This window comes from Teleopsis dalmanni, chromosome 2 (assembly GCF_002237135.1).
Source record: "Teleopsis dalmanni isolate 2A chromosome 2, ASM223713v2, whole genome shotgun sequence".
Taxonomy (NCBI): Eukaryota; Metazoa; Arthropoda; class Insecta; order Diptera; family Diopsidae; genus Teleopsis; species Teleopsis dalmanni.
Window position 1 is genome coordinate 159,335,070 of NC_051847.1, and position 16,761 is coordinate 159,351,830.

At 28.7% G+C, this 16,761-nt stretch overlaps 7 protein-coding genes across 8 annotated transcripts; 4 read left to right on the forward strand and 3 right to left on the reverse strand.

The window, feature by feature from the left end:
* Positions 1–262: 262 nt before the first annotated feature.
* LOC119680361 (proteasome subunit alpha type-2) lies at positions 263–1,379 on the forward strand. The gene is made up of 5 exons (XM_038093138.1): positions 263–431; positions 491–567; positions 619–874; positions 930–1,085; positions 1,138–1,379. The coding sequence occupies exons 1-5, from the start codon at positions 391–393 to the stop codon at positions 1,310–1,312; spliced, it is 705 nt and encodes a 234-aa protein (XP_037949066.1). The 5' UTR covers positions 263–390; the 3' UTR covers positions 1,313–1,379.
* LOC119680359 (SUMO-activating enzyme subunit 1) lies at positions 1,367–2,578 on the reverse strand. The gene is made up of 3 exons (XM_038093137.1): positions 2,422–2,578; positions 1,929–2,357; positions 1,367–1,875 (listed from the first exon to the last, which is right to left on the reverse strand). Exons 1-3 carry the CDS (start codon positions 2,511–2,513, stop codon positions 1,398–1,400), a joined length of 999 nt encoding a protein of 332 aa, XP_037949065.1. The 5' UTR covers positions 2,514–2,578; the 3' UTR covers positions 1,367–1,397.
* A 1,029-nt stretch (positions 2,579–3,607) lies between these two features.
* Positions 3,608–5,062, forward strand: LOC119676010 (interleukin enhancer-binding factor 2 homolog). Its single transcript, XM_038087232.1, has 4 exons — positions 3,608–3,829; positions 3,888–3,914; positions 3,968–4,096; positions 4,148–5,062. Exons 1-4 carry the CDS (start codon positions 3,689–3,691, stop codon positions 5,036–5,038), a joined length of 1,188 nt encoding a protein of 395 aa, XP_037943160.1. The 5' UTR covers positions 3,608–3,688; the 3' UTR covers positions 5,039–5,062.
* Positions 5,063–5,254: 192 nt separating this feature from the next.
* Positions 5,255–6,754, reverse strand: LOC119676011 (sialic acid synthase). 2 transcript variants are annotated; one of them, XM_038087234.1, is made up of 4 exons: positions 6,689–6,754; positions 6,438–6,575; positions 6,169–6,384; positions 5,255–6,074 (listed from the first exon to the last, which is right to left on the reverse strand). In XM_038087234.1, the coding sequence occupies exons 2-4, from the start codon at positions 6,564–6,566 to the stop codon at positions 5,274–5,276; spliced, it is 1,146 nt and encodes a 381-aa protein (XP_037943162.1). In that variant the 5' UTR covers positions 6,567–6,575; positions 6,689–6,754; the 3' UTR covers positions 5,255–5,273. The 2 variants fall into 2 exon arrangements, with proteins under 2 accessions (XP_037943162.1, XP_037943161.1); XM_038087233.1 differs by lacking the exon at positions 6,689–6,754 and having other exon boundaries at positions 6,438–6,636.
* A 1,172-nt stretch (positions 6,755–7,926) lies between these two features.
* LOC119676013 (serine/threonine-protein phosphatase alpha-1 isoform) lies at positions 7,927–9,860 on the forward strand. Its single transcript, XM_038087235.1, has one exon. It carries the CDS (start codon positions 8,218–8,220, stop codon positions 9,124–9,126), a length of 909 nt encoding a protein of 302 aa, XP_037943163.1. The 5' UTR covers positions 7,927–8,217; the 3' UTR covers positions 9,127–9,860.
* A 1,643-nt stretch (positions 9,861–11,503) lies between these two features.
* On the reverse strand, positions 11,504–12,206 carry LOC119681539 (c-Myc-binding protein homolog). Its single transcript, XM_038094768.1, has 2 exons — positions 12,078–12,206; positions 11,504–12,017 (listed from the first exon to the last, which is right to left on the reverse strand). Exons 1-2 carry the CDS (start codon positions 12,087–12,089, stop codon positions 11,601–11,603), a joined length of 429 nt encoding a protein of 142 aa, XP_037950696.1. The 5' UTR covers positions 12,090–12,206; the 3' UTR covers positions 11,504–11,600.
* Positions 12,207–14,233: 2,027 nt separating this feature from the next.
* LOC119685257 lies at positions 14,234–15,735 on the forward strand. The gene has a single exon (XM_038099498.1). The coding sequence runs from the start codon at positions 14,363–14,365 to the stop codon at positions 15,383–15,385; it is 1,023 nt and encodes a 340-aa protein (XP_037955426.1). The 5' UTR covers positions 14,234–14,362; the 3' UTR covers positions 15,386–15,735.
* Positions 15,736–16,761: the final 1,026 nt, after the last annotated feature.

A 16,761-nucleotide genomic window follows, 5' to 3' on the forward strand; every position in this document is an offset into this window, starting at 1 on the left:
AAGTAAGTAAAATGAGTAAGTTATCATTTTAAAAGCAACTCCTTAGATTTTCAACCATTTAACAAATAAAGTTATAAAATTTGTTATCTATTACACTATATAGAAATCATTATAATAAGTTTTCTTTAACTATTATTAAGATTTCTAATATGAAAACAATACAATATAGTAAGCAATTTATTTACCTTTAATTATTGTAATATTTTCTTGAATATAAACCAATGCATATTTTGACTGAACACACCATACCATATCATACTGAATGACAGTTCAAAAGCCGTATTTCAGAGCATTTGCTGTGTCATTTTCATTTAGTGTCATTTGTAAGCAGTTTTTTTTTATAAAATCGTTGGTTGTTCGCAGGTCCGGACTATATAAATATACATTAGTATGGCATCTGAACGTTATAGTTTCTCTTTAACAACATTTAGGTAAATTTATCGAATATTTTTAAATATAATGCATATCCTAATACAAAATAATATTGCAGTCCGTCGGGCAAATTGGTTCAACTAGAATATGCTTTGGCTGCTGTAGGTGCAGGTGCCCCCTCAGTTGGTATTATGGGTAAGTTGCAATTAAATTATTAGAATTATTAATTTCATTTTCATAATTTAGCTTCTAATGGAGTTGTTATTGCTACTGAAAACAAGCATAGCTCCACTCTTCACGAAGAACATAGTGTAAACCGAGTTGAGATGATTACCAGTCATATCGGCGTAGTGTATTCGGGTATGGGCCCTGATTATCGTTTATTGGTTAAACAATCCCGTAAAATTGCACAAAATTATTATATGCAATACAGAGAGCTAATACCGGTATCGCAACTGGTTCAAAGAGTTGCTACTCTAATGCAAGAATACACTCAAACAGGGTAATGTTAATTTTATAACAAAATATTTATGATTAACAAAAGTATATTTTTATAGGGGTGTTCGGCCCTTTGGAGTGTCTTTGCTGATTTGTGGTTGGACTGCTGGTCGACCTTACTTATTTCAATGTGATCCCTCGGGAGCATTCTTTGCTTGGAAAGCTACTGCGTTGGGAAAAAATTCCGTAAATGGAAAAACATTTTTAGAGAAAAGGTACTGTAAAAAAACGAAATAAATATACAACCAGTAATATTTGCTTTTATAGGTATAGCGAAGATCTGGAATTAGATGACGCAGTGCACACTGCTATTTTAACTCTTAAAGAAGGTTTCGAGGGCAAAATGACAGCTGACAACATTGAAGTTGGAGTTTGCGATGCTAACGGATTTAAACGTTTGGACCCATCCACAATTAAGGATCATTTAGCTAACATACCATAAATATACATTACTTATTACTCGAGGTTTAAAAAAAATATAAACACTTTTGTATATGTATGACTCTTTATTTACTGTATATCGCGATTTATATTACACCAATAGTTTCAATAAATCCACAGCATTTATTTGGGTCAAATAAAAATACATTGCAGTGCGGAGCTTCCTTTTTAGATATTACCTTAATGACTTCTTGCGCTAACTCACCTCCAACTACTGCAGCAGCTGGTGACACTTGGCCAAAGACATCCTCAAAGCAGTCTGAAGGAATAACCTCTTCACCAATATTTTCGTTGCGTATTTGCTCAAGTTTTTTAATATCCTCTTCACGACTTTTATAACTTGGATCGCGACCATACGTTTCACGAAACTTCTGTAAAACGCGAACTAAAGGAAAAGCAGGTCCAGTTCTTTTTAACTTCTTTTGATAAGATTTAGAAGCTAAATCGAAATCTAGCACTGCAGAATATGAAGGAAAGTCCATGGTTCGTTGGACAGTTGTAGCTACCAACTCCGTTTTGACCTTTTCGTTTGGTTTAGATACTACTTTATGTTTCATTACATCCCTAAAATTTATCTGTTTTGTATGTTGTAAGATAAAATATGGCATATAACTTACTCGACATAAGTATGATGTTGTAGATCTGTAAAACAAAATCCATACATTCCCCATACTTCTCCCACAAAAAATTTTATACCATGTTCGTTACATATATTATTAATTCTAAGCAATTCGGAATTTAATGCATCACTTACAACAACTACATCAAATTGTGTAAAAAATTCTGCATTTTTTTCAGAAAGTGGCTCTACGTCAGAAGAAATTTCTACCATCGGGTTCAATACTCTTGCCCGTTCTATTGAAGCTTCAGCACGATTTAATCCCAATGCAGATCTTGGCACCAAGAATTGTGCACAAATTTCTTCTTCAGTTACGACCTTATCGTCATGTAATTTAACAGAATGTACACCAGATAGTATAATATTTTTTGTAACTTCCGCTCCAAATCCATTCAGTCCAGATATAAGAACTTTTGCAGAACGTAACCTTCAATGCACAATATTTAATACATATTTTAATATACCAAGAGGGAGACAGAAAGCGTTTAAACCTTTTTTGTGAATCCAAGCCCCATAATCGTATTTGCCTATCATATAATTCGTTTTCTGCATGAGTAAGTTCATCATTATTTGTAGAATCCATGTTCGACGGCGCTAAAAGTTATCTTCTTAATAAATGCACTTCACCGGATAAAACGAGACGCTACTTAAGTGTTGCCAGCCTTGACTTTATTAATTTATTAAATAATATCCACAAAGAATATCACCACCAAAGAGAGATACTACTAGAACACTATTAGAAAATATGCTACAATTAATACCAAAGCTTTTTTTTTCTATTTTTTTTTTTTTGCAAAAGTTGGAAAGTATCGAAAGTCATAGTGTAAGACTTGAATAGTATAATAGATAGTTCTAGTAGAAGAGTACTTGGTATAAATGATAAAAGTAAGTTTACTAAATGATGCTATTGCTGTAAAGTTTAATAAATACGATATATTTCATTTAAATTTTATATTAATTTACAATGATGGTGCCAAACTTTGAATAACTTGGTGTCTATATTGAGTTATACTTCTCAAGAAATATAACTTAAGATATTAAATTATATGTTATACTTCTTCTATACTTTTATTAAGTTGTACTTCTTTCCGCATTTCCTAATACATTATACACATACGTGCATATATATGTATATATTTCTCAATCATGATCAGTATTTCTGAAATGCATTCTTTGAACCAAACCTCTAGCTTCGTCAATTTGGTTCTAGCTACAGTAATTAGCGACTTTATGTTAATCGTATACCATTAAAACTCGCTTACACGCATCTAATGAACAATTGTATACGAAGAAGCACTAGGCATAATTCTGAAATTCCAGGTTTTTTACTTTTGTTCGCTAGAGTTGCTGAATAGCCAAGAAAAATAAATAATTATTACATACATATATATAATAAATTTTCTTCTAATATTTTTGCTATATAATATATATCTAACCATTTGGAGAAACAAATAATAATGTATATGATCCAATTTTTTTTCTTAAAATATTACTTTCTACTTCTTAATACAGTATTGATATATATTTTTATTCATAAGCATTCCGTAAAATAAATTTATAACTATATGTAGATTCGCCAACTACTGAATTCGCTCTGTATCCCCTTTTTTTAAATATCTCTTGCCAAGAAATTGCTTATACTGAACATACCACTAGCATTTTTTAAGTGAAATATTCAGTATACGAAGTTTTTTTCCGGATAGCGCTGCTCAAATAATAATTTTGTAAATAAACTAGCTATATAAACTAAACAAAATTATGGTACGTGGTTCAATGCGAGGTGGTGGGAGTAGACCTATGCGGGGAGGCATGCGGCCACCATTTAAAAAAACGTTTGTACCTCGTCATCCTTTCGATATAACCTTAGCAGAACCTATATTTCCAAAGGTATCAGCACAGGTAAGTTTCGAAGGATCTACTTAAAAAAAATAATGTCAAATAAATTCTGATTTTGCAGGATCAAGATGATTGTGCGTTGACAGCGGTAAGTATGCATTTTATTCAACTGAAATAGATTACAAGAATAAATAACTTTAGGCTTTGTTGAAAAGAAATCAAGATTTAAGTCCTACTCCGGCAGAACAAGCTTCAATTGGAAATTTGGTTACTAAAGTTCAAGCAGTGCTGGATAATCTCGTAGTTGCGCCTGGGGACTTCAATACTTGCGTAAGATAGCATCATTAAAATAATTGCATAAACTAAATGGTTTTTATTTAGCAACTTGAGGAAGTCAGGCAAGTTGGATCGTTTAAAAAAGGTACAATGATTACAGGTAACAATGTCGCAGATATTGTTGTTATTCTTAAAACATTACCAACTAAGGAAGCATGTGAGGCACTTGGAAAGAAAGTTGAAGCGGACCTTAAAACGGCAATGAAAACTGAAGTGCTTACTAAAGCAGATCAAATTAGTACCACAACGCATGATAGAGGATTTGATATATCCAATTTGAACTCCAAAGTCCGTATTCTTATCTCAACTCTTCCACAAAATTTACGAAAACTAGAAATGGATATACATCTGGATCAAAAAGCAATGCAAGCTCATTTAGCAGCCATAAGGCACACGCGTTGGTTTGAAGAAAACGCTCATCATTCATCTATTAAAGTACTTATTCGTATTTTAAAAGACCTAACAAAACGTTTTGAAGCTTTTACACCTTTATCACCTTGGATGCTAGATCTCATTGCACATTTATCTATCATGAATAATCCCTCTAGACAAGCTTTGCCGATTAATCTTGCTTTCCGACGAGTTTTTCAATTGCTGTCCGCAGGACTGTTTTTACCAGGATCAGCCGGAATAACAGATCCTTGTGAGCCAGGGCATATAAGAGTACATACAGCAATGACACTCGAACAACAAGATATATGTTGCTTAACAGCGCAAACATTACTACGTGTACTTGCGCATGGAGGTTATAAACATATTCTTGGATTAGAAGGTAACACGAGTATTGTACGCGAAATGTCAGTTTGGAATGGAGTAGTAGTATCTACTTTGGAGTCTGTTTATGAAAAACCAACGGATAAAAAAGATGGTGAAATAGATGAAGACATGGAAGCTGTAGAAACTGCTTGTGTTGCAGATGAAGATATTGTAGAATAAAGTTATATTTGACATAATTTATTTAATGATATGCTCTAATGACACCTTAATATTATGTACTTTTTCTAAATTTAATTACATTTTGAAACAAATAGATGAAGTTGTAGAAATTTATGATACCGCTTTTATGGTAGAAGATATACTTAGATAAGATTTTACTTTAAATAAATTTGTATTAAACCACTTTAATAAATCCTTACATAGTATATTATTTCTTTTTTTAATTAAATTCAATTTAGAATTCTTCAATATGATGGGAAAAAAGATGTGACATGAGCGGATTGTCTTCTTTGATATCAATTAAAATTGAATGCCCCATAATTTGTTGTAGGCATTCCGCTGGTATACCATTTGGCTCGCTTACTTTAATACAAATGTCATCTTTCGTTATAATACGGCCGCGTTCTAAATCTCTTGCAGCCACTATTGACTTTCCTAATTTACTTTTACAATTCCATTCGCATGCTAATAAACATCTTTTTTCAGAACCATGCAATGCTTGAGTAATGTTAATATTATTATTGAAATAATTGATTATTTCATCTTGAGTCCAAGGAATTGGTTTAATTAAAGATATTGAATTTATGTCTTGAATCATTTGTTGTAATTCGTCTGGTTCTAAAGAACATTTATGATCCGAGCCCTTCTGATTTTTATCAAGTGTTATGTGACGTTCAATAATCTTTGCCCCTAAAACAACTGCTGCTTTACTAATATTAATACCTATTTCATGTCCGGAGTATCCAATAACAATTTCGGGATATTTTTTGCTCATAACTGTTATCATTTGGAGGTTACAGTCTTTCGGCTCAGTAGGATAAGACGACACGCAATGTAGTAATGCGTAGTTTGTTTTGTTAGCGTCTCTCATAATTTTAACGATAGCATCTATTGATTTGACCGATTGCATTCCAGTTGATATAATCAAAGGGCGATTTAATGCAGCTGCTTTTTCAAGCATTAAAAAATTGTTAGCGTCTCCAGATCCAATTTTTATAAAGGGCACATCGAGCTCATCTAATTGTTTTAGCGAAACCTTGATATACATATTAGGTAAAATATATTAATGCACATATAGCAAATAACAATATAATTTCTATTTTTTCTAATTTGAAAAAAATAAAGTCTACCTCATCCATTGCAGATGATGTAAAATCAATTCCAATATCAAAGCAAAATTTTTGTAAGTCATCAAATTGTTGTAAAGTGAACTCCAAATATTCCTTATGTTCACCATAGCTGGACCCCCATGAGTTTGGATTATCATAACACCGATCTAAAGCTGATTTCGTAAACTTAGCACGGAGACAACTTTTTTGCAATTTTACACAATGACAACCTGCTTTCTATTTGAAAAAGAGTGTAAAATTATTTCTTTATGATTTATTAAACATAATACCTTAGCTTGTAAAATCAGTTGCTTAGCTATTTCGATATTTCCTTGATGATTTTGTCCTATCTCAGCTATTATATAAATATGTTTTCCTCCACGTTCTACTTTAACATCACCCAATTGAATAAACGACATGATCAATTACTGTAATGTGTTTTATTACTAATGCGACATGTATAAATTTCTGTTAATATCACACAAACAATATCATTTGTGTGGATTGTATTAATTTGATAAAACAAATTGTTGTTGCAAACCTCTTGATGGTCCACTTGAAAATAAGCTCAGAAAATTTAAAGCGACAAACGATAATACAATATTTGTTATTTTTGTTATAATGAATTTTTTTTGCTCAAATTGAATATGGTTAAAAATTCTTATTACAAACTCAAAACACAGATGCAATCTCTGTAGTTCTCTATTCGGTAATTTTTTAGATAGGAGTAGAATTAATGAAAGATGTCTCTATATTAATATTAATTTATGTATTATATGGGCAAAGAACATACGTAATGTAAGTGATTATAACTGAATATATTATAAAAAATTCAAAAATATTCTGGTGAAGAATTTACCTAACACTGATTACTGCGAAAGAGCGTACTATATATTTATGATATATTCTCCTCTGTATTCATACTACTGCTATTTAGAAGTAATTTGGGTATTCTATTGTTGTTTTTAAAAAAGAGAAAATATCTTCCAAAAAACATAAATTTTCGATCTCTGAAAGTTCGTTCAAATTGAAGTCATCATAATCTAATACTAATACTATGTTTATTTTAATTTAAACTTAGTGTTGTGTTCAGTTTTAGAATACTGAACGAGTTCTCCAATAAATAACAGACCTAATTGATTTGAAATAAAATAAAACGACCAGATTAAAAATTTCTTTTCCAATAATATTGAAAAATCTAAGACAACATAAACATATTACAAAATGTAATGCAACATTTTACAATATGCATAATTTTTATCTAATTTTGGTAAAATTATTAAAAAAGTAAATCATTACAAAGCGTATTGATTTAAAAATTTAGATTTGAATTTGTCAAAAAAAAAATTAGTTACTTATTTGTTTACTACTTAATCTACGCTAAAATATTATTTGTTTATTCTATTACAAATAAGAATTTTTTCCCTTTAAGTTTATAATTTATATATAACGTTTGCATTGAAAAATAAAAAAAGTTTTTTTTTTGTAGTTTTATGAAAGATTTTTGGCATTATGTATCAAAATGTTTTTTTTTTAAACTGACACTTCATTCTGACAAAGTAAATATATATGAAGTTGGTTTTTTGTCAATAAAAATATATAAGATGGTACAAATATTTTTAAAGTTTGCTTCAATTAAAATTAAAATTTAGAACAATAGTTATGAAAAGTGCAATATGAATAAATATTATATACTTTTAAATAATATTTCAGTTTGAACTGTCATATATAAAAAAACAATCATGTTTTATTTATTTTGGAATTAAAATTATGTTTAAATTAATTAGGCCTTCAAATGCAATTAAAAAACAAAACTACTTTAAATTTTAAGTAAATGTCAATAATCTGGCCACTACTGGAGAAATACTTCGTAGACCATCCCTGGTTTATTCTTGCGGATTTTCTCTTTCATCTTTTTAATTGCTTTTATGTGGTGTTCTTCGAATTCGCCTATCGCAAATGGTAGTTGCAGTGGAAAATTGTAAAAAAAATATATATAATTGAACACACATATTGAAGGAACCATAAAAAAACTGAAATCGAACTGTGAAAGAGTATTAAAATATCAAAATGTCTGACGTAATGAATATTGATAGTATAATATCACGACTTTTGGAAGTGCGTGGGGCACGGCCAGGCAAAAATGTACAATTGTCGGAAAGCGAAATTCGTGGCCTTTGCCTTAGATCGCGCGAAATATTCCTTTCGCAGCCAATTCTGCTTGAATTAGAAGCACCACTTAAGATTTGTGGCGATATTCACGGACAATATTATGATCTATTGCGTTTGTTCGAATATGGCGGTTTTCCACCAGAGTCAAACTATCTGTTTTTGGGCGATTATGTTGACCGCGGCAAGCAGTCATTAGAAACGATTTGCTTGTTATTAGCATACAAAATAAAATACGCAGAAAATTTCTTCCTTTTAAGAGGTAATCACGAATGTGCTAGCATCAATCGCATCTATGGTTTTTATGACGAATGCAAACGTCGATACACCATCAAACTATGGAAAACTTTTACTGACTGCTTTAATTGTTTGCCTGTTGCAGCAATAGTTGACGAAAAAATATTTTGTTGTCATGGAGGTCTAAGTCCTGATTTGGCATCAATGGAACAAATTAGACGTATTATGCGTCCAACAGATGTACCAGATCAGGGTTTACTTTGCGACCTCTTGTGGTCTGATCCAGATAAGGACACTATGGGATGGGGTGAAAACGATCGTGGAGTAAGCTTCACTTTCGGAGCTGAAGTAGTTGGAAAATTTTTGCAAAAACATGAATTCGATCTCATATGCCGCGCCCATCAAGTTGTGGAAGATGGTTACGAATTCTTCGCCAAGCGTCAACTTGTAACATTATTTTCAGCACCGAATTATTGTGGGGAATTTGACAACGCTGGAGCAATGATGTCAGTGGATGATACCCTTATGTGCTCCTTTCAGATTTTGAAACCAGCAGATAAACGTAAAAAGTAAATACAACTTAACATTATATATACACATAAACTTTTATTTCTAAATATAAAATTAAAATTCTAAAAATAATATGGCAAAAATATTAAAGAAAAACAAAAAGTCGCATCAAAACAGTAAACTTTTTCTTTGGAAGTATATTTGGAGATACGTTGGCAATAAACATCTATTTCAATATTATCAATCAATAGAAAATATATTTTTACATTATTTTAAAATCAGTTTCAGCTGTTGTTTTTTTTTTAATTAAAAGTATATTATTAATATGTCTAATATTACAATTTGTAAGGCGTTTTAATAGTTGACCACTTTTAGACAATTATGTTTAAAAAAAAAATTTAATTTGTATAAACGCCTTTTATATGTAACCCAATAAACTTTTATAACAATCTTTTAATAGAAATTTAATTATGTAATTTTTAAAATTAAATGTTCATTTTTGCCGTAAATATTATATTGTTCTCTCTTTTTTTAATTTGAAATTCATAAACTAAACCCATTAACATAAATATTGTATTCACAAAAAATAGAATGTTACATACATTGATGTAAGGTAACATCATTGATATGGTGAGTTACAACTTAATTGATTTAATTTTTAAGTTAGGATTTGCTTACAATCAACTTTGAAAATAAGTTGTATATTTTTTCATCTGTATTCATGAACATCCTTTCTTTATATCAAACAAACAATTGCATTATATGGAATTATTTAAATAAATTTTTGGCGTAACATAAATTGCATTTTTTATTGGTTTGTTTTTCTATTCTGTTTTAAAGTATTGTATTTCTTAGGATTTAATAGGTAATATTCAATTATAAAATGAAAATATATGATTCAATTTTGTGTACAAGTGAGAAAATAAAATCTTTAATTCTTATTCTTATAGTATATTATTTAAAATTACTACGTTACAGAAAAATTTATTAATATATAAATGTAATGTTATGATTTAAACTTAAAAAATAAAAAGATTAATTAAACTGTTTCTATTTGAAATACTGTATATATGTAAAATATACGTCATATATCAAATGTAAATATAAATATATTTATATATATATAGTATACTCCCGAAAATACACATTTCGGTATGTCATGTGTGGTATGTCGTCGAAATAATTTATCTATACAGATTCAAGCATATAATACATACATGTTTTAATTTGTTAACAAGGCTTAGCATAAAATAATGAAATTTAACTTATAATTTAAATAGATATAAAATAGATATTTACATATATTGTTATCGTAAAAAGAGAGACCGCAGATTCTAAAAACAGATTCATGACCAAAAGTATAATACAAAGCTGGCTAATCTGTATTTAATATTCAATTTTTTTTTGAATGTTTATAAAGTAAAGTGTATTTTTCAAGAAACTGAATAGTAGTGCTTAAAAGTAAATTTGAAAAATCTTTACACGATTTCAGGTCTTCCAAAAACAGTAGTACAACTGAAAAGAACTGAAATATTAAAAATTAATAAAAGCATTGTGAAAAAGGAGTTGAACTTTGTTTCAAGGAATCTCAAGGAAAAACTTTGAAATAGTTGTTGAAAGTGTATTTAAAACTTTTCAAATTTAGAAATATATTTATAGAGTCCAGTAACGTTCAAATCTACGATCCTGATCTATCCGTCTGTTTAGACAATTAGGTGCCGCTTATCCCTCTTAAAAGGGACTTAAAAAGCAGATATTTTGCATGGTTAACTAAAACAACAGCATAGCTACTACAGCACGAGAAAATTTGGTGAATTAGATTTAATCAGTTCTATTTATAGTGACATTATATACTATAGTTATTGATTCTAATTTATGACTATGTATTTACAATTATAACAAAGGTTGCTTGCTCATAGGACTCTTGGCAAATAATTATGTCAAAGGTAGCAGTTAACCGTATTCATTTTAATTGGAATTTTAACTGATAACATTCTTTTAAAAAAAAACAAAATAATGAAATCAAACAAAATAATTTCCTATTTAATGTTTTATGTTAAAAGTATAGCTACCGAATTAGTTAAAAAATTATAACTGCTTTCTATTTAATGGAAGAAAAAAGGATATATAAATACAACTATTTGAATTTATCAAGTGGATAATAATATGGTTAGATCTTTGTTGCATTTATAAGTTTTTTGACCAGTTTTAAAAATCCATTTTATACTACATATGAGTGAAGAGTATTAAAAGTACTAGAATTTTTCATTTATTTCAATTGGTTAATAAGTGAAATCATCACCTGTGAACTATAATATGTTTAACATTTGATAATAAATGTATAGATTTACATTACTATACATGACTCATTCGTTTATTTTATACTTATAAAATTCAAGAGATAATAAACTTAACACATATTTTTATTAAATCCATTTTATTTAATCTAACTAGCCTGTATTAATACTAATTTAATGTGAGCGCATATATACATATACAACATTATTACAATATTGTTTGACAAGTTCTTTGATTCATTATTGTGATTGAATGTTAGACGTTTCATTAATGGTAATATTTTCCAGAATGGTTTCAGTTTTGGTAATTTCATTCGCTACAGAATCAGACTGTTCAGAAGTAGTAACTATCTCCTTCTGGTTAGATTCAACTATCTCAATATTTTCTGGTGAAGTTAAATCATCGAGAACAGTACGGTCAACCTTTTTGATTAAATTACGTAGACGCTCTATTTCGTTCTTAGCTTCAACCAATTCCGTCTGTAGATATGCCAAATTGTCAGCTTCCTCTAAAGATTCACCGAGATTATGCTTTATATATTCTAAAGCATTTTCTGGTCGTTCTTTATTTAATCTCACAAATAGTTTTGTGAGGCTTTCGATGACACCAGCTCGCTCCAAATATCGTCGAAATTCGTCTCGTTTAGGATCAATTGGCTAATATAAAATATGTAACTGTAATTATCGCAAATATATTTAATTAAAAAATCAATTTACTTTGAAAGCCATAGCAATTTGTGTCAAATAAAATAAATACCGCTAACTATTTTCGTAGAATTCCTGAAGTGCCTCTACACGATAACAAACTACGACCAAAGCCTGCGCGAAGCTTATAGCAAAGAATACAAAAAGACATCGAACATTTTCATATTTTAAACAAACACATTGAAAGCAAATTTTGGCAGCATTCACAACAAAATTATTTTTTCAAGATTATAACTAAAAATTCGTTTACCAATGTACGTAAAGTGAATGAATTATGAAACATATATATATATATTATATCTTTTAATAAAAGTTTATTTATATATTACTCTATTTGATGCACAAGTACATCAAATAACTTTAATATGACATTATTTTGTTTGTTGTATTAATATTATATATATTAAATCACGTTTCACCATTATAATAATAATTTTAATATTTTGTTATTCATAATTCTGTTTTCAACAAAAACTGTTTTCAATTAATATATCTAAACAAAATCCAAATTTACTCTCAATCTTTTGAATGTTGTGGTTTAAACGAACATTTTTTGGATTAATCTACAGAAAGAAAATTTAAAAACAATGAATTAATAAATTGAATATAGAAATGGAAAATTAAGCACTGCAAATAGTGCTCGTTTTGGAATTAAATGTCTAGTATTATACTATATAACCTTGTTACAGAAATTAATGTTTCTTGATATTGTTAACCATAATTTTTCCTATTTAGAATTACACATTTATTTGGTATTGCCGATGGCAATTCTATTTGCGCTTTCATTATTTGGTGTAATTCTTTGACATGAATGCTCCAATAAAACAACTTTTGGGGCTTAAGAATAACTTGGCATCACTGCCGAAACCAATAAACATATGACAAGTAAAAAAATTCAAACAAATTTGCGGTTGAATATTATAAAAAAAATTGTATATAAATATACATATAGGCAATACGAGATCGTCAATAAATTGCTTTATATAATAATTTATTTGTTTTGTATTTATTCATGTATCGTATTTTTTAATAAATAAAGAAATTGGATATTCCTTAATAAATAATTAACTTCTTCACAATTACTAAACTGTTAGTCATTTTCACAAATTTTATTAAAAAATCATTTTTTTTAAATTTTTAAATTTACTCATTAACGCTCGCAACAGTTGTAAATAATAAAGAGCTAACTGGAGTTTTCTATTTACTTCCAAAAATCATTCAGAATATATCATTTTTAAGATTTGGCACCATTGTAGAGCGACGTTTATTTTTGCTTTGCAAAGAAAAAGACCTATTATTGTACTTTAAATATTATTATAATATAGATGACAAACAGTTCAAATTCTGTAACAATTGCTATGTTTATTCGAGTGTTAAAATCTGCTTTCAAATAGATTTAGAAGTCAACTTTTGGAGCGTTTACAAAAAAAAAGTGAAAGTAGTTTCAAGCAGGGATCCGCATCGGAACCGAACCGAAAACAACCGATATTTTTGCAAGAACGAAAACCAGATTTTTATTCAATTTTATTTATTTTATTTCACCAATTATGACAAAAAATACTATTTTTTAAACATGAGTTTAAATTTGATTTTAACAGCTTTAAAACAATTTGAAATACTTGTGTAATATCTATTTCTTTTCTTTCTTTATGTATATATCATATTATACCACTGTAAATGCACTATAAATTAAAATCATTTCATAAAAAATAATTTCAAAAATGTAAATTGTTCTTTGATATGGTTTTAATATGTGTAAGCTTATATTATTTTTTTTTTAAATTTTTTTTATACGAATATTGAAATATTTTTCTGGCGTTGCTTGTTTTTGGTCATAGACATCTACAATAATAAATTAAATTAGTTTAAAAAAGAATTTTGTTAAATAAATTTACTTTTTTATTATAAATACAAATAAAATATTTTTGAGTTCAATAATAATTTACATTTAATTTTTTTATTATTTTTAACTATAAATTTTGATATTTTTATTTATATAAACATTTTTTATTAGCATTATCATAATAAAATTATATTTAATTATTAATTATTTATATAAATTATATCAATTAATTTATATATAAAATATACTGTTTTATTTATACATATATGCGTTGTAAACATTTTGTTTCATATCTTTTGCTCTTTACAAATTGATATGCGCATGACAAACTTTTTTTTTCATCTAAAAATATCAACTTATGTACATGTACAGCACTTTTCACTTTTATATAGAAATTCCCCAATAGTAACTGTTCAATTTTTTCAGTAATTTATTAAATTGTAGATTGGTTACAATGAAAAGCTATGAAAATACATTTATCCGAGGTCCTTCGCCGTCATATTCTGATGAAGTTATGTCGGAGCACGTCATAAGTGCATCATTACCTATTCCTGTGGGAGGAACCTTAAGAAATGAAAATTTTTTAAATGAAGAGCTAACAAAAACATATGATAAAGAAATAATCTACAAATCATTTAAACAGCAAAACAGGAAAACATTCGCCTTTTGGACAGCAGTTACAATTTTGGTAATCTTAACGGTTGGTAATCTATTCTTAACATTAACAATTATTGGCGTTTTGCATCTTGGAAGAGGAATTCATGGCATGGAGTTGATACCTGAAGAAGATGTTATTAAATTTCATGGCTCTACTGATCTGGATCGTATTTACACCAAATTAATTGGTCAAATAGAAGGATTTAAAAACGAACCAATAAGTATTACTAGTGAAGGTGAAAAGGCCAGTGTATTTTTGCGTGTGCAAACTCATCGTAATGGACTTGTTAATAATAAATTGATTTTAGACAAATCAGGTATACAATTTCGTGACGTTAATGCATTTGTTATAAAAGATGCAATACATGGGGCAAACATATTTACAACACATCGACCACATTATAACATTCCAAAAGGGCTGGATAATTTAGTTGCAAAAGCAGTAAGTACTAGTAAAATTTCTAGCCCAATTGATAAAGACCTTAGGATCGAAATCGATAGTAAGGTTTCAATAAAAGGTTCGGAGGGCATATTGTTGGATTCTTTAAGTACACTTATTCAAGCGGAGCATAATGTAGTTATTAATTCAACTCAAGGTGCAACAATACTTAAAGGAACTGGAATATATTTAGATATGGATAAAATACCGATTGTCAGTTCCGAGTTCGGCTTACGTACGGGCAGTGTACAATACAAGATTTGTGTTTGCATGCCACAAGGAATTTTATTTCGTATAGCAATTCCACGCATTCATAATGGCCCAAAATCTACGTGTGCTCATTTCAGTGCCAAATATGATCCATGTGGCATTAACAGTTAAAACAAATTAAATTTGCTAGGAATTATTCAGTGTATATCATTTTAATGCAGAAAATAAAAATTCTTGCTATAAAATAAATATAATTTGCAAAAAATAATTATTTGTTTCTTATAATAAAAACAATTAATACGATATAAGATAGTGTACTTAAATATTAATCACACGCTTACATATATTGTTAATATCCCAAATGTTTCTGTACTGAATGCTTTTAAATAGTATATTATATTTAATAAAATTTAACAATAATCAAAATACAGTCGGGTGTTCTTTATTTTATTATTTATATTTACACAGAGCAGCTCACACCGTCTTTCGTACAAGCAATATTTTTGTAGATATAGTCTTGAAGTTCCTAAATTTTAATCAAAATAAAAAATTTTAAATATGCAGCTTTGAAGAATGTTTAGTTTTTATTATAAAACAAAAAGAAAATGTAACAAAAAGATTAATATTCAAGAAGTTATGTAAACAAAAACGAACATGTACATCAAATGCTTATCTCACAGCATATTTCGTGTGATACATTTTTATTTAAAAATTTAATAATTTTTAACATAAAAAACTAAATTTAAAAATTTAGTGCGATATTCCTTTTATTTAATTACTGCTTCCAACCTTGAATGCGTCGAAGTAACTAATTTTTGGGTATATTCCATTGATATTTTTTGCCATTCCAATTTTAAAGTAGCTTTCATACTTTCCTTGTTAGAAATGTTATGTTTTCTTATGTTAATTTCTAGAATATGCCATAAAATTCTATGACATTTAAGTCAGGTGATTGGTGAGGTATTTGTATGATGTGTGGATAATTCCAAACAAGTCAAGACAGCACAAAACCCGACTTGTGCTTCGGATCGTTATCCTAATAGAAACAAAAATAATCAATTATGACTAAATCTTCGGCTTTTTTATGCAAATTTTGCTTTAATATAGTAAGATACAGTTTACCATCTATTATCGATTCTTTAAATTGTACATTACCAAACCCTGTCGCTGACATACACCCCCATACCATCTCATATCCGTCGCCGTGTTTAACTGTGGCACGTAAATGTTCTTTTTGGAGCTCAGTATTTGATATACGCCACACATATAATTTCCCATCTAAAGAATATATATTAAATTTTACGATTTTTGTCACTTATGAATGGCTTGTTCTTGGCAGTTCGTTTTTTATAATAACCGTTTCTTAAAACTCTTCGAACACATTCTGGATGACATTTCTTTCCAATAAATGTTCTTAACATCCTTGACAATAGACGGGCCACTTAATGTAGTATTTTTTTGAATTTTTCTTATCTTCTATATTTTTCATCTTGTTTATTTTATTCATCTCGAATTTTATTTGGGGGTTCTCTGCCATTGTTGTCCAA